The 16,082-nt window shown below is 44.2% G+C and overlaps 1 protein-coding gene across 3 annotated transcripts in view; it reads left to right on the top strand.

Annotated features, from left to right (window-relative positions):
• Window positions 1-12,565: 12,565 nt before the first annotated feature.
• ildr2 (immunoglobulin-like domain containing receptor 2) overlaps window positions 12,566-16,082 on the top strand; it is a 118,645-nt gene continuing 115,128 nt past the window's right edge. For all 3 annotated transcript variants that reach the window (XM_084313973.1, XM_084313974.1, XM_084313975.1), the window contains exon 1: window positions 12,566-12,733. In XM_084313973.1, the coding sequence (XP_084170099.1) occupies window positions 12,694-12,733 (40 nt within the window). In that variant the 5' untranslated portion in view covers window positions 12,566-12,693. The remainder of the gene's footprint in view (window positions 12,734-16,082) is intronic.

Here is a 16,082-nt window from a genome sequence, read left to right on the forward strand (position 1 = left end):
AGATCACACAAATAGTCTGTTTGTAAGGAGTCAAACATTAAAATTCATGGACTTAATCAAATTCAAATCTGCACAAATTATGTTTCTGGCAATAAAAAACAAATGACCAAACAACATTAAAAAAAAATTTCATGGCTAGAGAGAGTGTTATAATTTTAGAGGGACATTAGCTTTAAAGCAACCTACGGTACGTACAACTCTTAAAAGTATGTGCATTGCAGTTTGTGGGGTATCGTATCACTCTGGAATGGTCTGGATGCGAGTATAAAATTAAGCAAAAATATCAATACATTTAAAGGTAGCTATAAACAAGCACTTATGGACACATATAAGAGAGAGGAGCTTGAGCAGTAATGTAACCGCGCCCAGCGTTTAAAGTTGAAACTTTCTGAACTTTTCAGAGCGATGCGCTGAGCGCATTTTCAGACAACCAATCACAGCCAATCATATCTACCACTCTGTTTGTAACCTGACACCGGAGTTGCCTGCCTGCCTGCAAGAGACAGGAGCAGTATGAGGGCACAAATACACTAATAACTACACTAATACACTAATAAAAAGCTAATAAAAAGCACAGGGCGAACTGTGGTGTCAGGCAATATATAATTAATATACAATAAAGTGTATTAAAATATGCTATATGTGCAAAACCGCGGCAGTAAAATTCGCTAGATTTCTTTCTCTCTGTCATCTCGCTACAAGATGCGCTTCATCCCAGCACTACCGGCGCACTGCCAGCGTTTTTCAGCTGGAAATGTGCGCTAGGTGGACGCATGCCCTTAGTCGTTTTCTTTGCTCAGGGGCTCTCGGAGAGGATGAAAGACAAACTATAGTACTAGGTCACCCTTGGTTAGCTTCAAATAATTATATTGAAAGAAATCCTATTATATTATATTGAAAGAAATCCTAGTTCAATGTTTCTGGAAGCGGTAGATGAAAATGAAATTATAGAAACTACTAATAAATGTAAAAACAAGACATCTACTGACAGTAATGAAATGGATATGAAAATAGAAAAAAAATTCATTCATGGGATTTCAAAACCACTCACGCACATCTGCAAGTTATCATTCAAAACTGGTCGATTTCCGAATAAATGAAAATAGCAAAAGTCATACCTCTGTTCAAGATTGGAGATAAACACCACTTCACAAATTATAGGTCTGTTTCTCTACTTCCTCAGTTTTCAAGAATATTAGAAAAACTCTTCAACAACAGATTAGATAAATTCATTGATAAACATAATTTACTCACCGATAGCCAGTATGGATTCAGAACACACCGGTCAACATCACTAGCAATAGCACAAAAAAAACATGTAGCTGGAGTATTCATTGATCTAAAAAAAAAGCATTTGATACTATTAATCATGATATATTAATCAGGAAATTGGAACAATATGGGATCAGGGGGGTAGTATTGGACTGGGTGAGAAGCTATCTAAATAAAAGGCAACAATTTGTGATGATGAGAGATTATGAATCTGAATGTTTGGACAATGCTTGTGGTGTCCCCCAGGGGTCAGTGTTGGGTCCAAAACTGTTCGTCTTGTACATCAGTGGTCCCCAAACTACGGGGATCCGGCCCGCCTCCACATTTGGCCCGGCCCCCTAGAGCCCCGGAGCTTAAATTTTTTTTTTTTTTAAATAGATGGCAGCATCCCCATTGTCTGTGCTGAATGTTTGTTAGTGTTTGAACTTTTTTGTTGGTTTTTAGTACGTTTAAACATCCATTTTTAGTAAGTAGTAGTTTTCATTTGATCCTATAATTTTTTCATTCACCGATTTGTGGACTTTTTTTTTAGTGTCCTGAAAGGCGCCTTATAAATAAAATACATTATTATTATCATCCAGGAGGGAAAAGACACTTTGGATAGTAGGGACTGCATCTCTGCCTGTCCTGGCCAGGAAACACTTTGCAACTGTGATCTCCTCTGGCAATAGTTGGATATTGTAATGTGTGGCGAGGGGTTGCAGCAATTCCACTGAGAGAAACTGGTCTGAGGCTGGATAACATGCCTGTATGCCTCTCATACGTTGTTCTCCAACTCATGAGAACCTGCTCTCAAGCTCTTGCAGCATTCTGTCGAGGACTGGTCTCCTGAGCTGAGGTCTGAGCTTGTGTCACAAGATGACTCAACTACATACTCGTCCATCCTTTTCTGCTTCCTCCTTTGGCTGGTAGTATGTTCCTCTATCCCAAGGCCATTACATATGGCCTTTGTCCTGTCATACATGTCCACTGCCATCTCTGAGGTGCGATAACCTTTGAGTGTGTCCTGCACTGTGCTTTTAAATAGTACAGAGCTAGAGCTAGGTGGTCTGTAGGTACTGTATTTTTATTTCATAAATAGTGTTATTTATTTCATTAATAGTGTTATTATTTATTTCCGGACTTTTTTTTTTGTGAAGATCCGGGAAAGGGTTATTAATATTTGGTTATGTGTGGCTTTCTGGAAAACAATAAATGTTTACGTTTAGGCACCCCTGAGATCGTCACACTTTTTCTGTTACAAACTGACCCCGGCCCCCACCAGAGAAGGGAAAAGTTATGTGGCCCTCACAGGAAAATGTTTGGGGACCCCTGTACATTAACGATATATGTAAAGTATCCAATATATTTAAATGTATTCTATTTGCGGATGACACTAATCTTTTTTTTCTGGTGAGAATATCCAGCAGCTTTTAGAGGTCATCACATCTGAAATAAAGAAATTTAAAAAATGGTTTGATAGAAACTAATTATCATTGAATTTGAGCAAAACTAAAATTGTGTTATTTGGAAACTGTAGATTAAATACTCAAGTACAAGTTAAAATAAATGATGTGATTATTTAAAAAGTTTATGAAAATAAATTCCTAGGTGTAATAATACACCATAAAATCTGCTGGAAACCTCACATAAAACATGTCCAATCTAAACTGTCAAGAAGCATTTCAGTCATGAGTAAAGTAAAGCACATTCTGGATAGAAAATCACTCTACATTCTCTTCTGTTCATTAGTTGTACCATATTTAAATTACTGCGCTGAAGTCTGGCGAAACACTCATAATTCTACACTACAACCACTTTTTATACTCCAGAAAAGGGCCATAAGGATAGTTCACAATGCAGGATATCGTGATCACACAAACATATTATTTTTAAAGTCAAAAACAATAAAGTTAAATGATCTTGTGGAATTTAAACGGCACAATTAATGTATAAAGCAAAAGGTCATGTACTTCCAGGAAACATTCAAGAACTGTTCTCTGATAGAGAGGGGGGTTATAATCTGAGGGGAGAACTCAGTTTAAAATTTCTAAACGTACGCACTACCAGGAGAAGACACTGCATCTCAATATGTGGAGTAAAACTGTGGAACAGTCTGAATGTGGTGCTAAAGCAATGTCCAAACATGAGACAATTCAAACTGATTTATAAGGAAACGATGTTCTGGGATGAGGAAGGGATTTGACATTCACGGGTGTTTACATTTTTATTTTATTTCTTTCATGTTTTACATATATATATATATATATATATATATATATATATATATATATATATATATATATATATATATATATATATATTTTTTTTTTTTTTCTTTTTTTTTGCATATATATATTTGTTTTGAAATGTTTTAAATTAGTACACTCATTTGAGTAAAACAGGTGTATACTTCTTCCTACTCCTTTTCGAAAATGTAAATTGAGTTATGTTTTGCTTTTGTTTAGTTATTCATTTTGTTTGAGTTATGTTTTGATTTTGTTTAGTTATTTATTTTGTTTGTATTCATTTACATGTTCGAAATAAAGGATTCAAAAAAAATTATAATAATAATCCCTGGTGGACAGGTCAGGGAGAAGAAGGGCTGGAGAAGGGCTCCGTGTCAGAGTCCCCGCCTACCAGACTCCCATTTCCCTCACAGTCCAATGTAGCGATTGGTTCTGCAGCTCCTTCCTCCCTTCCCAGCCCCGACCGGTGTACCCAGCACGTATTGGGTGTTTAGTCAATTTCGAGCTAAAGCATTGCCTCCCCATAGATCTTATGACTGTACGATAGATCCCTGGGCGTCTGTTCTCCCTCTCTCGTCCAGAGATGTTGTCTATGAATAGCTACATAGAGGAAGCACTAGCCGCGGGTCATACGTCCCTAAACCTCACGAGCTGGCGCAGGCTTCTTCTTTGTGGCTAGGAAGGACGGAGGACAGCGCCCCTGCATAGACCTAAATGACGTCTCCATAAAAAAACGCTATCCCCTTTCCCTCATGGACACCGCCTTTGAGTCTCTGCAGGGGGCTCAGGTGTTTTCCAAATTAGACCTGCGTATCTATGGGCAGTGTTAGAAAGGATGGGGTTAGGAAAAGGTTTCATTGATATCATTAAAGTAGTATACAAAGACCCATCGGCCATGATTACAACAGGTATAATCACCTCCGGAATCTTTCCGGTATCACGCTCAGCCAGACAGGGTTGCCCTCTTAGTCCCGGACTATTCGATCTATCATTAGAGCCTTTAGCACAATATATAAGACAATCCCAATCCATACAACCAATCGTAATCAAGGGCACACAACATAAAATTAGTTTATATGCGGACGACGTAATATTGCTCATGCAAAACCCCAACACCGCATTGCCTCATATTCTCAAGTTGATTGAGGACTTTGGAGAATTATCGGGATTTAAGATAAATTGGCCGAAGTCGGCCTTCCTTCCACTGAACGCCTCGGCAAAAAAAAATAACCCTCCCAGAAGAGATACCGATGGTAAAACACTTTAGATGTTTGGGAGTGGAAATATTCCCCACCATAAGACAAACGGTGAAGCACAATTACACAAAAATCCAAAACAAAATCAAAGACGACCTTGATAGGTGGTCAAAACTTAAAAACTCAGTACAGGCACGGATATCAATAGTTAAGATGGACGTACTACCAGGCGGTTAGGTGGTCGAGCGGAGATTGCGTTCGTCACCAGCCCCGGAGCTGTGAGCTTGGTTCGCCTGTTCGAATCCAGCTCACAGCTCCGGGGTTGTCACCAGCTTGGCTGGCCGTCTGCACTGATACAATTGGCTGTATCAGAGGGTGGGAGAAGCTGGCGGGGTGGGTCCGGGTCGTTGTAAACAGCGACTCCTACAGTTCGGTCGGGGCGCCTGCTAAGCGCGGATTGGACGTGAGGGGGATAGTGTGGTCCTCCCACACGCTACGCCCTCTCAATGAGAATCCGCGCTGCCAGGTGAAAAGAAGCGGTGATTGGCTGGACGTGTGTCGGAGGAAGCACGTGGTAGCCTCCACTCTCCCAAATGATCTGACTGTGGGGGGTAAAGCGCAGCGACCAGGAAGGGACTGGGAATTGGCATACGACTAACATTGGGATGGGAGAAAATCGGAGGAAAAATGGAGGGGGAAAAATACCAAAAAAAAAAAAAAAAAATGGACGTACTACCTAGAATCAACTTCTTCAGCTCAATGCTACCGTTACCCCCTCCAGAGGGTTACTGGAAAAAATTACACTCCTCCACATACAAATTTATTTGGAATAACAAACCACCACGTATAAAAAGATCCACCGCACAGAGAAACAAAGCAGACGGTGGTATGGCATTTCCAGATCTTTTCCACTATTTTAAGGCGTACACTTTAAGACCACTGACAACATGGTTTGATCCCCAAGCATTAGTATCCTGGAGAAAATTAGAAGAAAATATAGTAGCCCCACATAGACTGAAGGACATAGCATACACTAAATTATCAATTAAGCAATGCGAACGGGAATTTGGCCCCATAATTACTAATGCGATCCGGATATGGCGTGAAACACAAAAAAAATATCCTAACCCACAAAAATGGCATAATCATACTCCCTTATTCAATAACAATGCACTCTTGATTGGAAAACGTCCTATAAGATTCCCTATATGGGAAAAGCAAGGCATACACTCATTAGGTGATGTTTTTAACAAACATGGTTTTTGTAGTTATGAAGAAATACGCAAAAAATTGAATCTCACCGAGTCCACACATTTTTTTACACACAGTTATTGTTATGTTTGAAGTCTCACGGTGTTCCATTAAAGATACCAATTGAACACCACAGATACCACAAATTCTTCTATGAAAGAGAGACATCGAGAGGTTTTGTTTCAGATTTTTATCATCAATTACTAACGTCCTGGTATGAAACCCTCCACCTAGACTCCGTCTGGAGGAGGGATATACCAGACCTGGAAAGTGATTTTGATTGGAAAGAAGCCTGGGCAAATGTTCGATTTACATCAAGGAACCCGGACCATCAACAAATAAATCTTAACTATATTCACAGGACATACTTGACTCCTATAAGACTGAAAAAAATGGGTCTTAAACAAGACTCCAAATGCTCCTTATGTACAAATGGGGACGAGGGGACATTTATGCACATGTACTGGGACTGCCCACCAGTTAAGATATTCTGGAAAGAGGTGACCCAGCAATTATCAAATCTCTTAACTCTGAATATACCTGTACATCCCTCTGTATTACTGCTGAATGATGTTTTCGAGTATGCAGTACATCCACAGCTAAAGAGATTGGTTCTATCGGGTATCACAGTGGCTAAAAAGCTGATAGCATCACGATGGTTCCAACCGGAAAAAATTTGCCGAAAGGTCTGGATTATTACATATCTCGATGTGATTTATCAAGAACTATCTACAGCAAGAATTTTGGGTCTCAATGAATCCAAAATGACAATGTGGTTAGAAGTGGTGGAGAAAATAAAAGCTAGCATATAATGGTAGTGTCTGGTTAGGAGCGAGGGATAATGGATGGATTATCCAATGGGGGGTCCGGGAGGGGGGGGGTACGAGCTGGAGCATATGTGTGTAGGGTAATAGATAGCAGGTATTGGTGGTATATTCTGTATAAGACATTTAACTATATGGTGATTTCATTGGATGTGCACTGTTAATAATGCTTGTATATCTTATCGTGTGTTGACATGTTTGTTTATGTTTGTTTAAAAAAATTATAAAAAAATTAAATACAAATTAGACCTGCGTAACGCTTACAATTTGGTCAGAATTAGGGAGGGGGATGAGTGGAAGACTGCCTTCAACACACCCAATGGCCATTACGAGTATCTGGTCATGCCCTTTGGCCTGGCCAATGCACCCGCAGTCTTCCAGGCGCTGGTGAATGACGTGCTGCAGGACTTGATAGGGGTGTCAGTCTTTGTATATCTGGACGACATCCTTATCTTTTCCAAGGATATGACACAGTACCAACAGCATGTTCGTCAGGTTCTCCAGTGCCTCCTCCAACACCAGCTTTCGGCCTGGGTCCAAGAACATCAAGCCGGACGCTCTACCCCGACAGTTCAACCCAACGGACATAGAGGAGAAACCCCACCCGGTCATCCCAGAGGCCCTTATTGTCGCTCCCGTGTCGTGGGGGCTAGACAGAGTGGTGAGATCAGCGCTGGGACGGGAGCCGGATCCTGGGGGAGGGCCCCCGGGAGGCTGTATGTACCCAAGGCTGTCACCGGTCACCCCGGGGCCGCCAGGACCCTGGACTTCATCCGCAGGAGGTTCTGGTGGCCCACAGTGGAGAGGGATACACGTACCTTTGTGGCAGCCTGCCCTGTGTGTGCGTGCAGCAAGACCTCTCGCCGCCCCGCCCGCAGCGGGGCTTCTCCGGCCGCTTCCCATCCCCAACCGGCCGTGGTCTCACATCTCCCTAGACTTCATCCCAGGTCTCTCTCCCTCCGATGGCCTCACTACCATCTTGGTGGTGGTGGACCGCTTTTCAAAAGCGGGCCATTTCATCTCCCTCCCCAAACTCCCATCGGCCCGGGAGACGGCTAACCTTATGGTGCGGCACGTTTTTCAGGGTGCATGGGCTCCCGCAGGACATGATCTCTGATCGGGGTCCCCAGTATGCCCACAACAATATGCTCATCCACTGGCCTGTCCACTGGGGCTATCAACCCCCCATGTACGTACGGAGGTCCTTCCCCTGGAGGCTCTGAAGGCTCACGACGGTCTACACAGTACGGAGGTCCTTCCCCTGGAGGCTCTGAAGGCTCACGACGGTCTACACAGTACGGAGGTCCTTCCCCTGGAGGCTCTGAAGGCTCACGACGGTCTACACAGTACGGAGGTCCTTCCCCTGGAGGCTCTGAAGGCTCACGACGGTCTCCACAGTACGGAGGTCCTTCCCCTGGAGGCTCTGAAGGCTCACGACGGTCTACACAGTACGGAGGTCCTTCCCCTGGAGGCTCTGAAGGCTCACGACGGTCTACACAGTACGGAGGTCCTTCCCCTGGAGGCTCTGAAGGCTCACGACGGTCTACACAGTACGGAGGTCCTTCCCCTGGAGGCTCTGAAGGCTCACGACGGTCTACACAGTACGGAGGTCCTTCCCCTGGAGGCTCTGAAGGCTCACGACGGTCTACACAGTACGGAGGTCCTTCCCCTGGAGGCTCTGAAGGCTCACGACGGTCTACACAGTACGGAGGTCCTTCCCCTGGAGGCTCTGAAGGCTCACGACGGTCTCCACAGTACGGAGGTCCTTCCCCTGGAGGCTCTGAAGGCTCACGACGGTCTACACAGTACGGAGGTCCTTCCCCTGGAGGCTCTGAAGGCTCACGACGGTCTACACAGTACGGAGGTCCTTCCCCTGGAGGCTCTGAAGGCTCATGACGGTCTCCACAGTACGGAGGTCCTTCCCCTGGAGGCTCTGAAGGCTCACGACGGTCTACACAGTACAGAGGTCCTTCCCCTGGAGGCTCTGAAGGCTCACGACGGTCTACACAGTACGGAGGTCCTTCCCCTGGAGGCTCTGAAGGCTCACGACGGTCTACACAGTACGGAGGTCCTTCCCCTGGAGGCTCTGAAGGCTCACGACGGTCTCCACAGTACGGAGGTCCTTCCCCTGGAGGCTCTGAAGGCTCACGACGGTCTACACAGTACGGAGGTCCTTCCCCTGGAGGCTCTGAAGGCTCACGACGGTCTACACAGTACGGAGGTCCTTCCCCTGGAGGCTCTGAAGGCTCACGACGGTCTACACAGTACGGAGGTCCTTCCCCTGGAGGCTCTGAAGGCTCATGACGGTCTACACAGTACAGAGGTCCTTCCCCTGGAGGCTCTGAAGGCTCATGACGGTCTACACAGTACGGAGGTCCTTCCCCTGGAGGCTCTGAAGGCTCACGACGGTCTACACAGTAAGGAGGATGGTGGGTTGCCGGTGGAGGGGTCGGGGGACTCGGAGGGGTAGACTGGAGGAACGAGCCTGGGTGCCTCAGGGGGACTGTTGTAGCCCATTTGATGATTTTACCGTGGTTGCTTTATTGTATGAAGGTGCTGTGTTATTGTGAAGGTGTCTTGAGATTATTGACTAATTAACTGGGCAGTGGGCATAGGAGGCGGGGCTCAGATGATCTCGGGCACAGCCTATTTGTAGGTGTGTCACAGGTGCGCAGCGGGAGGGAATTGGGGAACCGTCACGGGGAAGCCACACAGTTTTTCAACCGTGCAAGCCCCAGCTGTGTGGGAAACAACCTGGGGTAACATACTGAAACATGACGAGACTAAATAACACATAGATACAGACAGGGGGAGAATACACTAGACTAGACAATGGGGCACAACACAGACAATAGATACACAGACAACAGATACGTGAGCATAACAGATAACAAATTAATAAACATAGACAAACACAAATGCAGTGGTGTATTGTTCATGAGTGGTGCTGTAAGTCCGATGACCGGGGGGTGACAGGCGTGCTTTATGGGGGGGGGGGGTCTTGGATGGGGATGTGGTAGGGATTGATGTGTGGGGTGTTCGAGCGACATTGTACTATTGTACTTATTTTATGCCTATTCTTAAATCTGCACGTTTACATTGCACTACTTTTATTGTCTTTTATACCTATTCATATGTCTGAAATGTATGCAATTTCTTTTATTTTGTCAATTTGTGTGCTGATTTTATGCCTATGTTCATTTTTATACTAATTGCTGTGGTGCACTCTGGACTGAGAGTACTATAATTCATGCTTTCACGTCTAGACTACTGTAATGCACTTTTTTCAGGCCTACCTAATTCAATCATCAAAAATCTTCAAATCTTCAAAATGCGGCTGCACGGAGACTAACTAAAACTAGAACATTTGATCACATCACATCAGCAGGGGCGGACCTAGCACATTTTGGCGCCCTAGGCGAGATTCACCACTGCGCACAGTTCTCTAACGTTAGTCTTTCTTTCCTCAACGCTCAATTCTATAAACACTTGACCGATACCCATCAATGCACAGCGCTCTAGCATGTTCCGACTGTGATCACCTAAAGCTGAGGCTCAGACCGACCGACCGTTTTAGATTTTTGGCTCATTTTCCCTTATGTTAGAATTTTTTTTATGTAAAAATAATGGTTGCCGATATAGAGGGGGGCGCCAAAACACCACAGAATTTTTTTTTTTTTTTTTTTTTTTTTTTTTTTGGCGCCCCCCTCTGGGTGGCGCTCTAGGCGACCGCCTATATCGCCTGTAGGAAGGTCCGCCCCTGCACATCAGTCTTGTCCGCCCTACACTGGCTTCCTATTCAAGCCCGATCTGACTTTAAAGTGCTACTCCTCACCTACAAAATGTTTAATGGGCTCGCACCGCTCTATCTATCCGATCTCATCTCTCGATACTCGCCCGCTCGTGCTCTGCGCTCACAAAATGCGGTTTGCGCTCAGTTGCTATCGCATGCACTTATCTGTGTTTCACTACACATATGAGTGCATGCTTACCAACTGTTCACCTGTTTTACTGCAACACTACTATCACCAACATCTAAGAAGGGAGATCCCCCCTTGAACGGCCCTTCTAAGGTTTCTCTCCTCCACATTACCTGTGGTGCATTTTTTCCTACTGCTAGGTTTTAGTGAGTTTTTCCTTACCTTCGCGTGGGGTATGTCTGGGAGTGTCGCATTTATTTTGCATTTATTTTTAATTGGTTGGACCTTATGGTGTTCTTGTTTTGTTCTTGACTTATTGTGATGTTTCTCTTGACTTGTTTAAAGAAGACGTGTCCGGCCCATGGGGACATTAACGTGTGTTGTCGGGCCTTACAAATAAATTTGATTTGATTTGATTTGATTTATGTACATTTTACATTTACATTTAGTCATTTAGCTGACGCTTTTATCCAAAGCGACTTACAAGTTCTGTGCGACAAGACAGCAAGAAGGGTATAACTCTATCAGCTGAGTAACAATGTTCATCAAAGTGTTGCGTGTTACAGTGTAGGTTAGTTTATTAGGACAAGTGCATGACATTAAGGTTAGTCGGGTTAGATTTTTTTTTTTTTTTTTTTTTTTTTTTTTTTTTTTTTATCATTTCAGATAATGGTGGATGGATGATGGATGGATGATGATGATGATGATGATGATGATGATGATGATGATGATGATGATGATGATGATGATGATGATGATGATGATAAAACTAGATCCACACATCTCAGCAAATTTGAGCATGAGCGCAAAGTCCAGCTTTATTTGAATGAAAGCTGTTGATACTCCAGCAGCAGCACAATGTATTTGGACTATTCTGTATTTTCTAATGAGAGCAGGCTGTGTGGTTTGTGGCGCTTTCTTTGGGCAGCTGATCCGGAGAAGATATAGAAGTGAAGAGAAGATTCATTTGAACTGGAATCGATGTGTTACTGGAATTCTGCTGGACATTCTAAAGAAAGAAAGAAAGAAAGAAAGAAAAAGAAAGAGAAACACTCTTAAAAGGGCTAAATATTGATACTCAGTGAAAATATTCGCTTTTTTTCATTTTGTTTTTTTAAATCTACAAAGTCTGCACATCTCTCTGATTTTATTAATACGCTGCCCCCCCTCCTCCTACACACTGCCCCCCCCTCCTCCTACACACTGCACAAGGTTTTAAACTATTTTATTAATACGCTGCCCCCCCCCTCCTCCTACACACTGCACAACTGGCCCTATGTGCTACAGGCATACAGTCCCGTTAGTCTCAGATGCCCCTGTCCCGTCGCCATAATGGTACAGTCCCGTTAGTCTCAGATGCCCCTGTCCCGTCGCCATGATGGTACAGTCCCGTTAGTCTCAGATGCCCCTGTCCCGTCGCCATAATGGTACAGTCCCGTTAGTCTCAGATGCCCCTGTCCCGTCGCCATGAATGGTACAGTCCCGTTAGTCTCAGATGCCCCTGTCCCGTCGCCATGATGGTACAGTCCCGTTAGTCTCAGATGCCCCTGTCCCGTCGCCATAATGGTACAGTCCCGTTAGTCTCAGATGCCCCTGTCCCGTCGCCATGATGGTACAGTCCCGTTAGTCTCAGATGCCCCTGTCCCGTCGCCATAATGGTACAGTCCCGTTAGTCTCAGATGCCCCTGTCCCGTCGCCATGAATGGTACAGTCCCGTTAGTCTCAGATGCCCCTGTCCCGTCGCCATGAATGGTACAGTCCCGTTAGTCTCAGATGCCCCTGTCCCGTCGCCATGATGGTACAGTCCCGTTAGTGCCCCTGTCCCGTCGCCATAATGGTACAGTCCCGTTAGTCCCGTTTCTACTGCCAAGAGAACGAGGCGCACAACGCGAATCATCATGTGGATTATTATTATTACTTAGATGACTGTAAAACTGAATTATCATCATCATCATCATGTGGATTATTATTACTTATAGATGACTGTAAAACTGTCTGTAACATGATGGTATTCCAGCCGGTTGTGTTACTCCTCCTAACTGGTAAGTGTTGCTCTCGAACCCGCGGACGCGCAGCAGGTTGATCTGTGTCTTGAGGAGAAGCTGCTTTATTCTCTCTGTATTCTCTCTGTATTCTCTCTGTATTCTCTCTGTATTCTCTCTGTATTCTCTCTTTCTTCTCTCTGTATTCTCTCTGTATTCTCTCTTTCTTCTCTCTGTATTCTCTCTGTCTTCTCTCTCCTGATCCATGTAGCTAGAGACGGGTTCTGTTTGGATCGTTGCCTAGGCTATGATCGATTCTGATTGTGATTCAGATCGTTTTATTTGCCAGATCATGCAACAAGTACAGTGGGGTTGTTGTTACTCTCCGTTTGCTCCACAGCGTAAAGGAATAAAAAGCTATAATTAACAGAATACAAAAGCTGGTATATTTATATACAATAAACGGTCTGTGTGGTATGTGCATACAATAACACAAGTACAAATAAGTACAAGTAAGTAAAACAAGTACACATTAGACAAGTCGCCTATACCTGTTCTGATTCATAACGTCTGAACAGCCGTTAGTAATATTAGAGGGGATTCTACAGCAGGATGTGATGTCTGGGTTCGATTTCTTTGAATAATGGTGGCGAGATGATGCTAATATTGTGTCTGGGTAACATTTTTGGAGACATTTCGGCTCTTATCCGCGTTAATGAGTCAATGTGCAAGAATGCATGACAAGGGAAATGTTGAAGGCAGGAAATGTGATGACTGTCTGCAGCCCTGGAGAGGAAGGCCGGCTCAGGAAACTAACCCTGACCCTGATGGACTCAGTGACCTGCGACGTGGATCCAGGTGTTCTCACGAAAAAGACAACAACATGAACGGCCACAGTTGTCTACTGTATGCAAATGAGAGAATGCGTGAGAGCTGACAATGTGGTGTTAGATGGATGGCTGTAAATGAGAGAGTGTAACGCCAACTACCGTAAAAGACTGCATCCTACTGTTGCTATGTTGTTCCACCTTATCTGTTTGCACAGCCCCCCCCCCCCCCCCCCCCTGATGAGACATAACGGTTCTGTTTAAATCTCCACCAGTTAATTGGCTGCTCCCACACCCAGCTGGACCAGATGAGCTATTCTCATTGGTCCGGGGTCTCCCTCGTCTCCTCCCACGCTCTTTAGTTCTCTCAGGACAGGACAGGGGGGGGGGGCATGTTAATGGTCCTAACAATGGACCAGCCTCTAAAGGACAAAGGGAAGACCAGCTACACCCCCCCCCCCCCCCCCCCCTCCGGGAGGAATTTAGGTCTCTCCCTGCACATCTATGATCTTTAGAATGCTTTGGTCTCTCTCCCTGACCCCCCCCCCTCTCTATCTTCACAAACAATCGGATGCATTATAACTAACCTCTCATATGTTTACACTCAAAGGGAAAATCCACCCTTAAAGGAACACGCCAACATGCACTTACTGTCAGACAAGAACCCTAACTCCTTACTGTCAGACAAGAACCCTAACTAACCTTACTGTCAGACAAGAACCCTAACTCCTTACTGTCAGACAAGAACCCTAACTAACCTTACTGTCAGACAAGAACCCTAACTAACCTTACTGTCAGACAAGAACCCTATCTAACCTTACTGTCAGACAAGAACCCTAACTCCTTACTGTCAGACAAGAACCCTAACTAACCTTACTGTCAGACAAGAACCCTAACTAACCTTACTGTCAGACAAGAACCCTATCTAACCTTACTGTCAGACAAGAACCCTAACTCCTTACTGTCAGACAAGAACCCTAACTAACCTTACTGTCAGACAAGAACCCTAACTCCTTACTGTCAGACAAGAACCCTATCTAACCTTACTGTCATCATGCACTTACTGTCAGACAATAACCCTATCTAACCTTACTGTCAGACAAGAACCCTAACTAACCTTACTGTCAGACAAGAACCCTAACTAACCTTACTGTCAGACAAGAACCCTAACTAACCTTACTGTCAGACAAGAACCCTATCTAACCTTACTGTCAGACAAGAACCCTATCTAACTTTACTGTCATCATGCACTTACTGTCAGACAAGAACCCTAACTAACCTTACTGTCAGACAAGAACCCTATCTAACCTTACTGTCAGACAAGAACCCTAACTAACCTTACTGTCAGACAAGAACCCTATCTAACCTTACTGTCAGACAAGAACCCTAACTAACCTTACTGTCAGACAAGAACCCTATCTAACCTTACGGTCAGACAAGAACCCTAACTCCTTACTGTCAGACAAGAACCCTAACTAACCTTACTGTCATCATGCACTTACTGTCAGACAAGAACCCTATCTAACCTTACTGTCAGACAAGAACCCTAACTAACCTTACTGTCAGACAAGAACCCTAACTAACCTTACTGTCAGACAAGAACCCTAACTAACCTTACTGTCAGACAAGAACCCTATCTAACCTTACTGTCAGACAAGAACCCTAACTAACCTTACTGTCAGACAAGAACCCTAACTAACCTTACTGTCAGACAAGAACCCTATCTAACCTTACTGTCAGACAAGAACCCTATCTAACCTTACTGTCAGACAAGAACCCTATCTAACCTTACTGTCAGACAAGAACCCTAACTAACCTTACTGTCAGACAAGAACCCTATCTAACCTTACTGTCAGACAAGAACCCTATCTAACCTTACTGTCAGACAATAACCCTAACTCCTTACTGTCAGACAAGAACCATATCTAACCTTACTGTCAGACAAGAACCCTAACTAACCTTACTGTCAGACAAGAACCCTAACTAACCTTACTGTCAGACAAGAACCCTATCTAACCTTACTGTCAGACAAGAACCCTAACTAACCTTACTGTCAGACAAGAACCCTAACTAACCTTACTGTCAGACAAGAACCCTAACTAACCTTACTGTCAGACAAGAACCCTAACTAACCTTACTGTCAGACAAGAACCCTATCTAACATTACTGTCAGACAAGAACCCTAACTAACCTTACTGTCAGACAAGAACCCTAACTAACCTTACTGTCAGACAAGAACCCTAACTAACCTTACTGTCAGACAAGAACCCTAACTAACCTTACTGTCAGACAAGAACCCTAACTAACCTTACTGTCAGACAAGAACCCTATCTAACCTTACTGTCAGACAAGAACCCTAACTAACCTTACTGTCAGACAAGAACCCTATCTAACCTTACTGTCAGACAAGAACCCTAACTAACCTTACTGTCAGACAAGAACCCTAACTAACCTTACTGTCAGACAAGAACCCTATCTAACCTTACTGTCAGACAAGAACCCTAACTAACCTTACTGTCAGACAAGAACCCTAACTAACCTTACTGTCATCATGCACTTACTGTCAGACAAGAACCCTATCT

The sequence above is a fragment of the Notolepis coatsorum genome (assembly GCF_963971535.1).
Source record: "Notolepis coatsorum genome assembly, chromosome: 5".
NCBI classification, from domain to species: Eukaryota; Metazoa; Chordata; class Actinopteri; order Aulopiformes; family Paralepididae; genus Notolepis; species Notolepis coatsorum.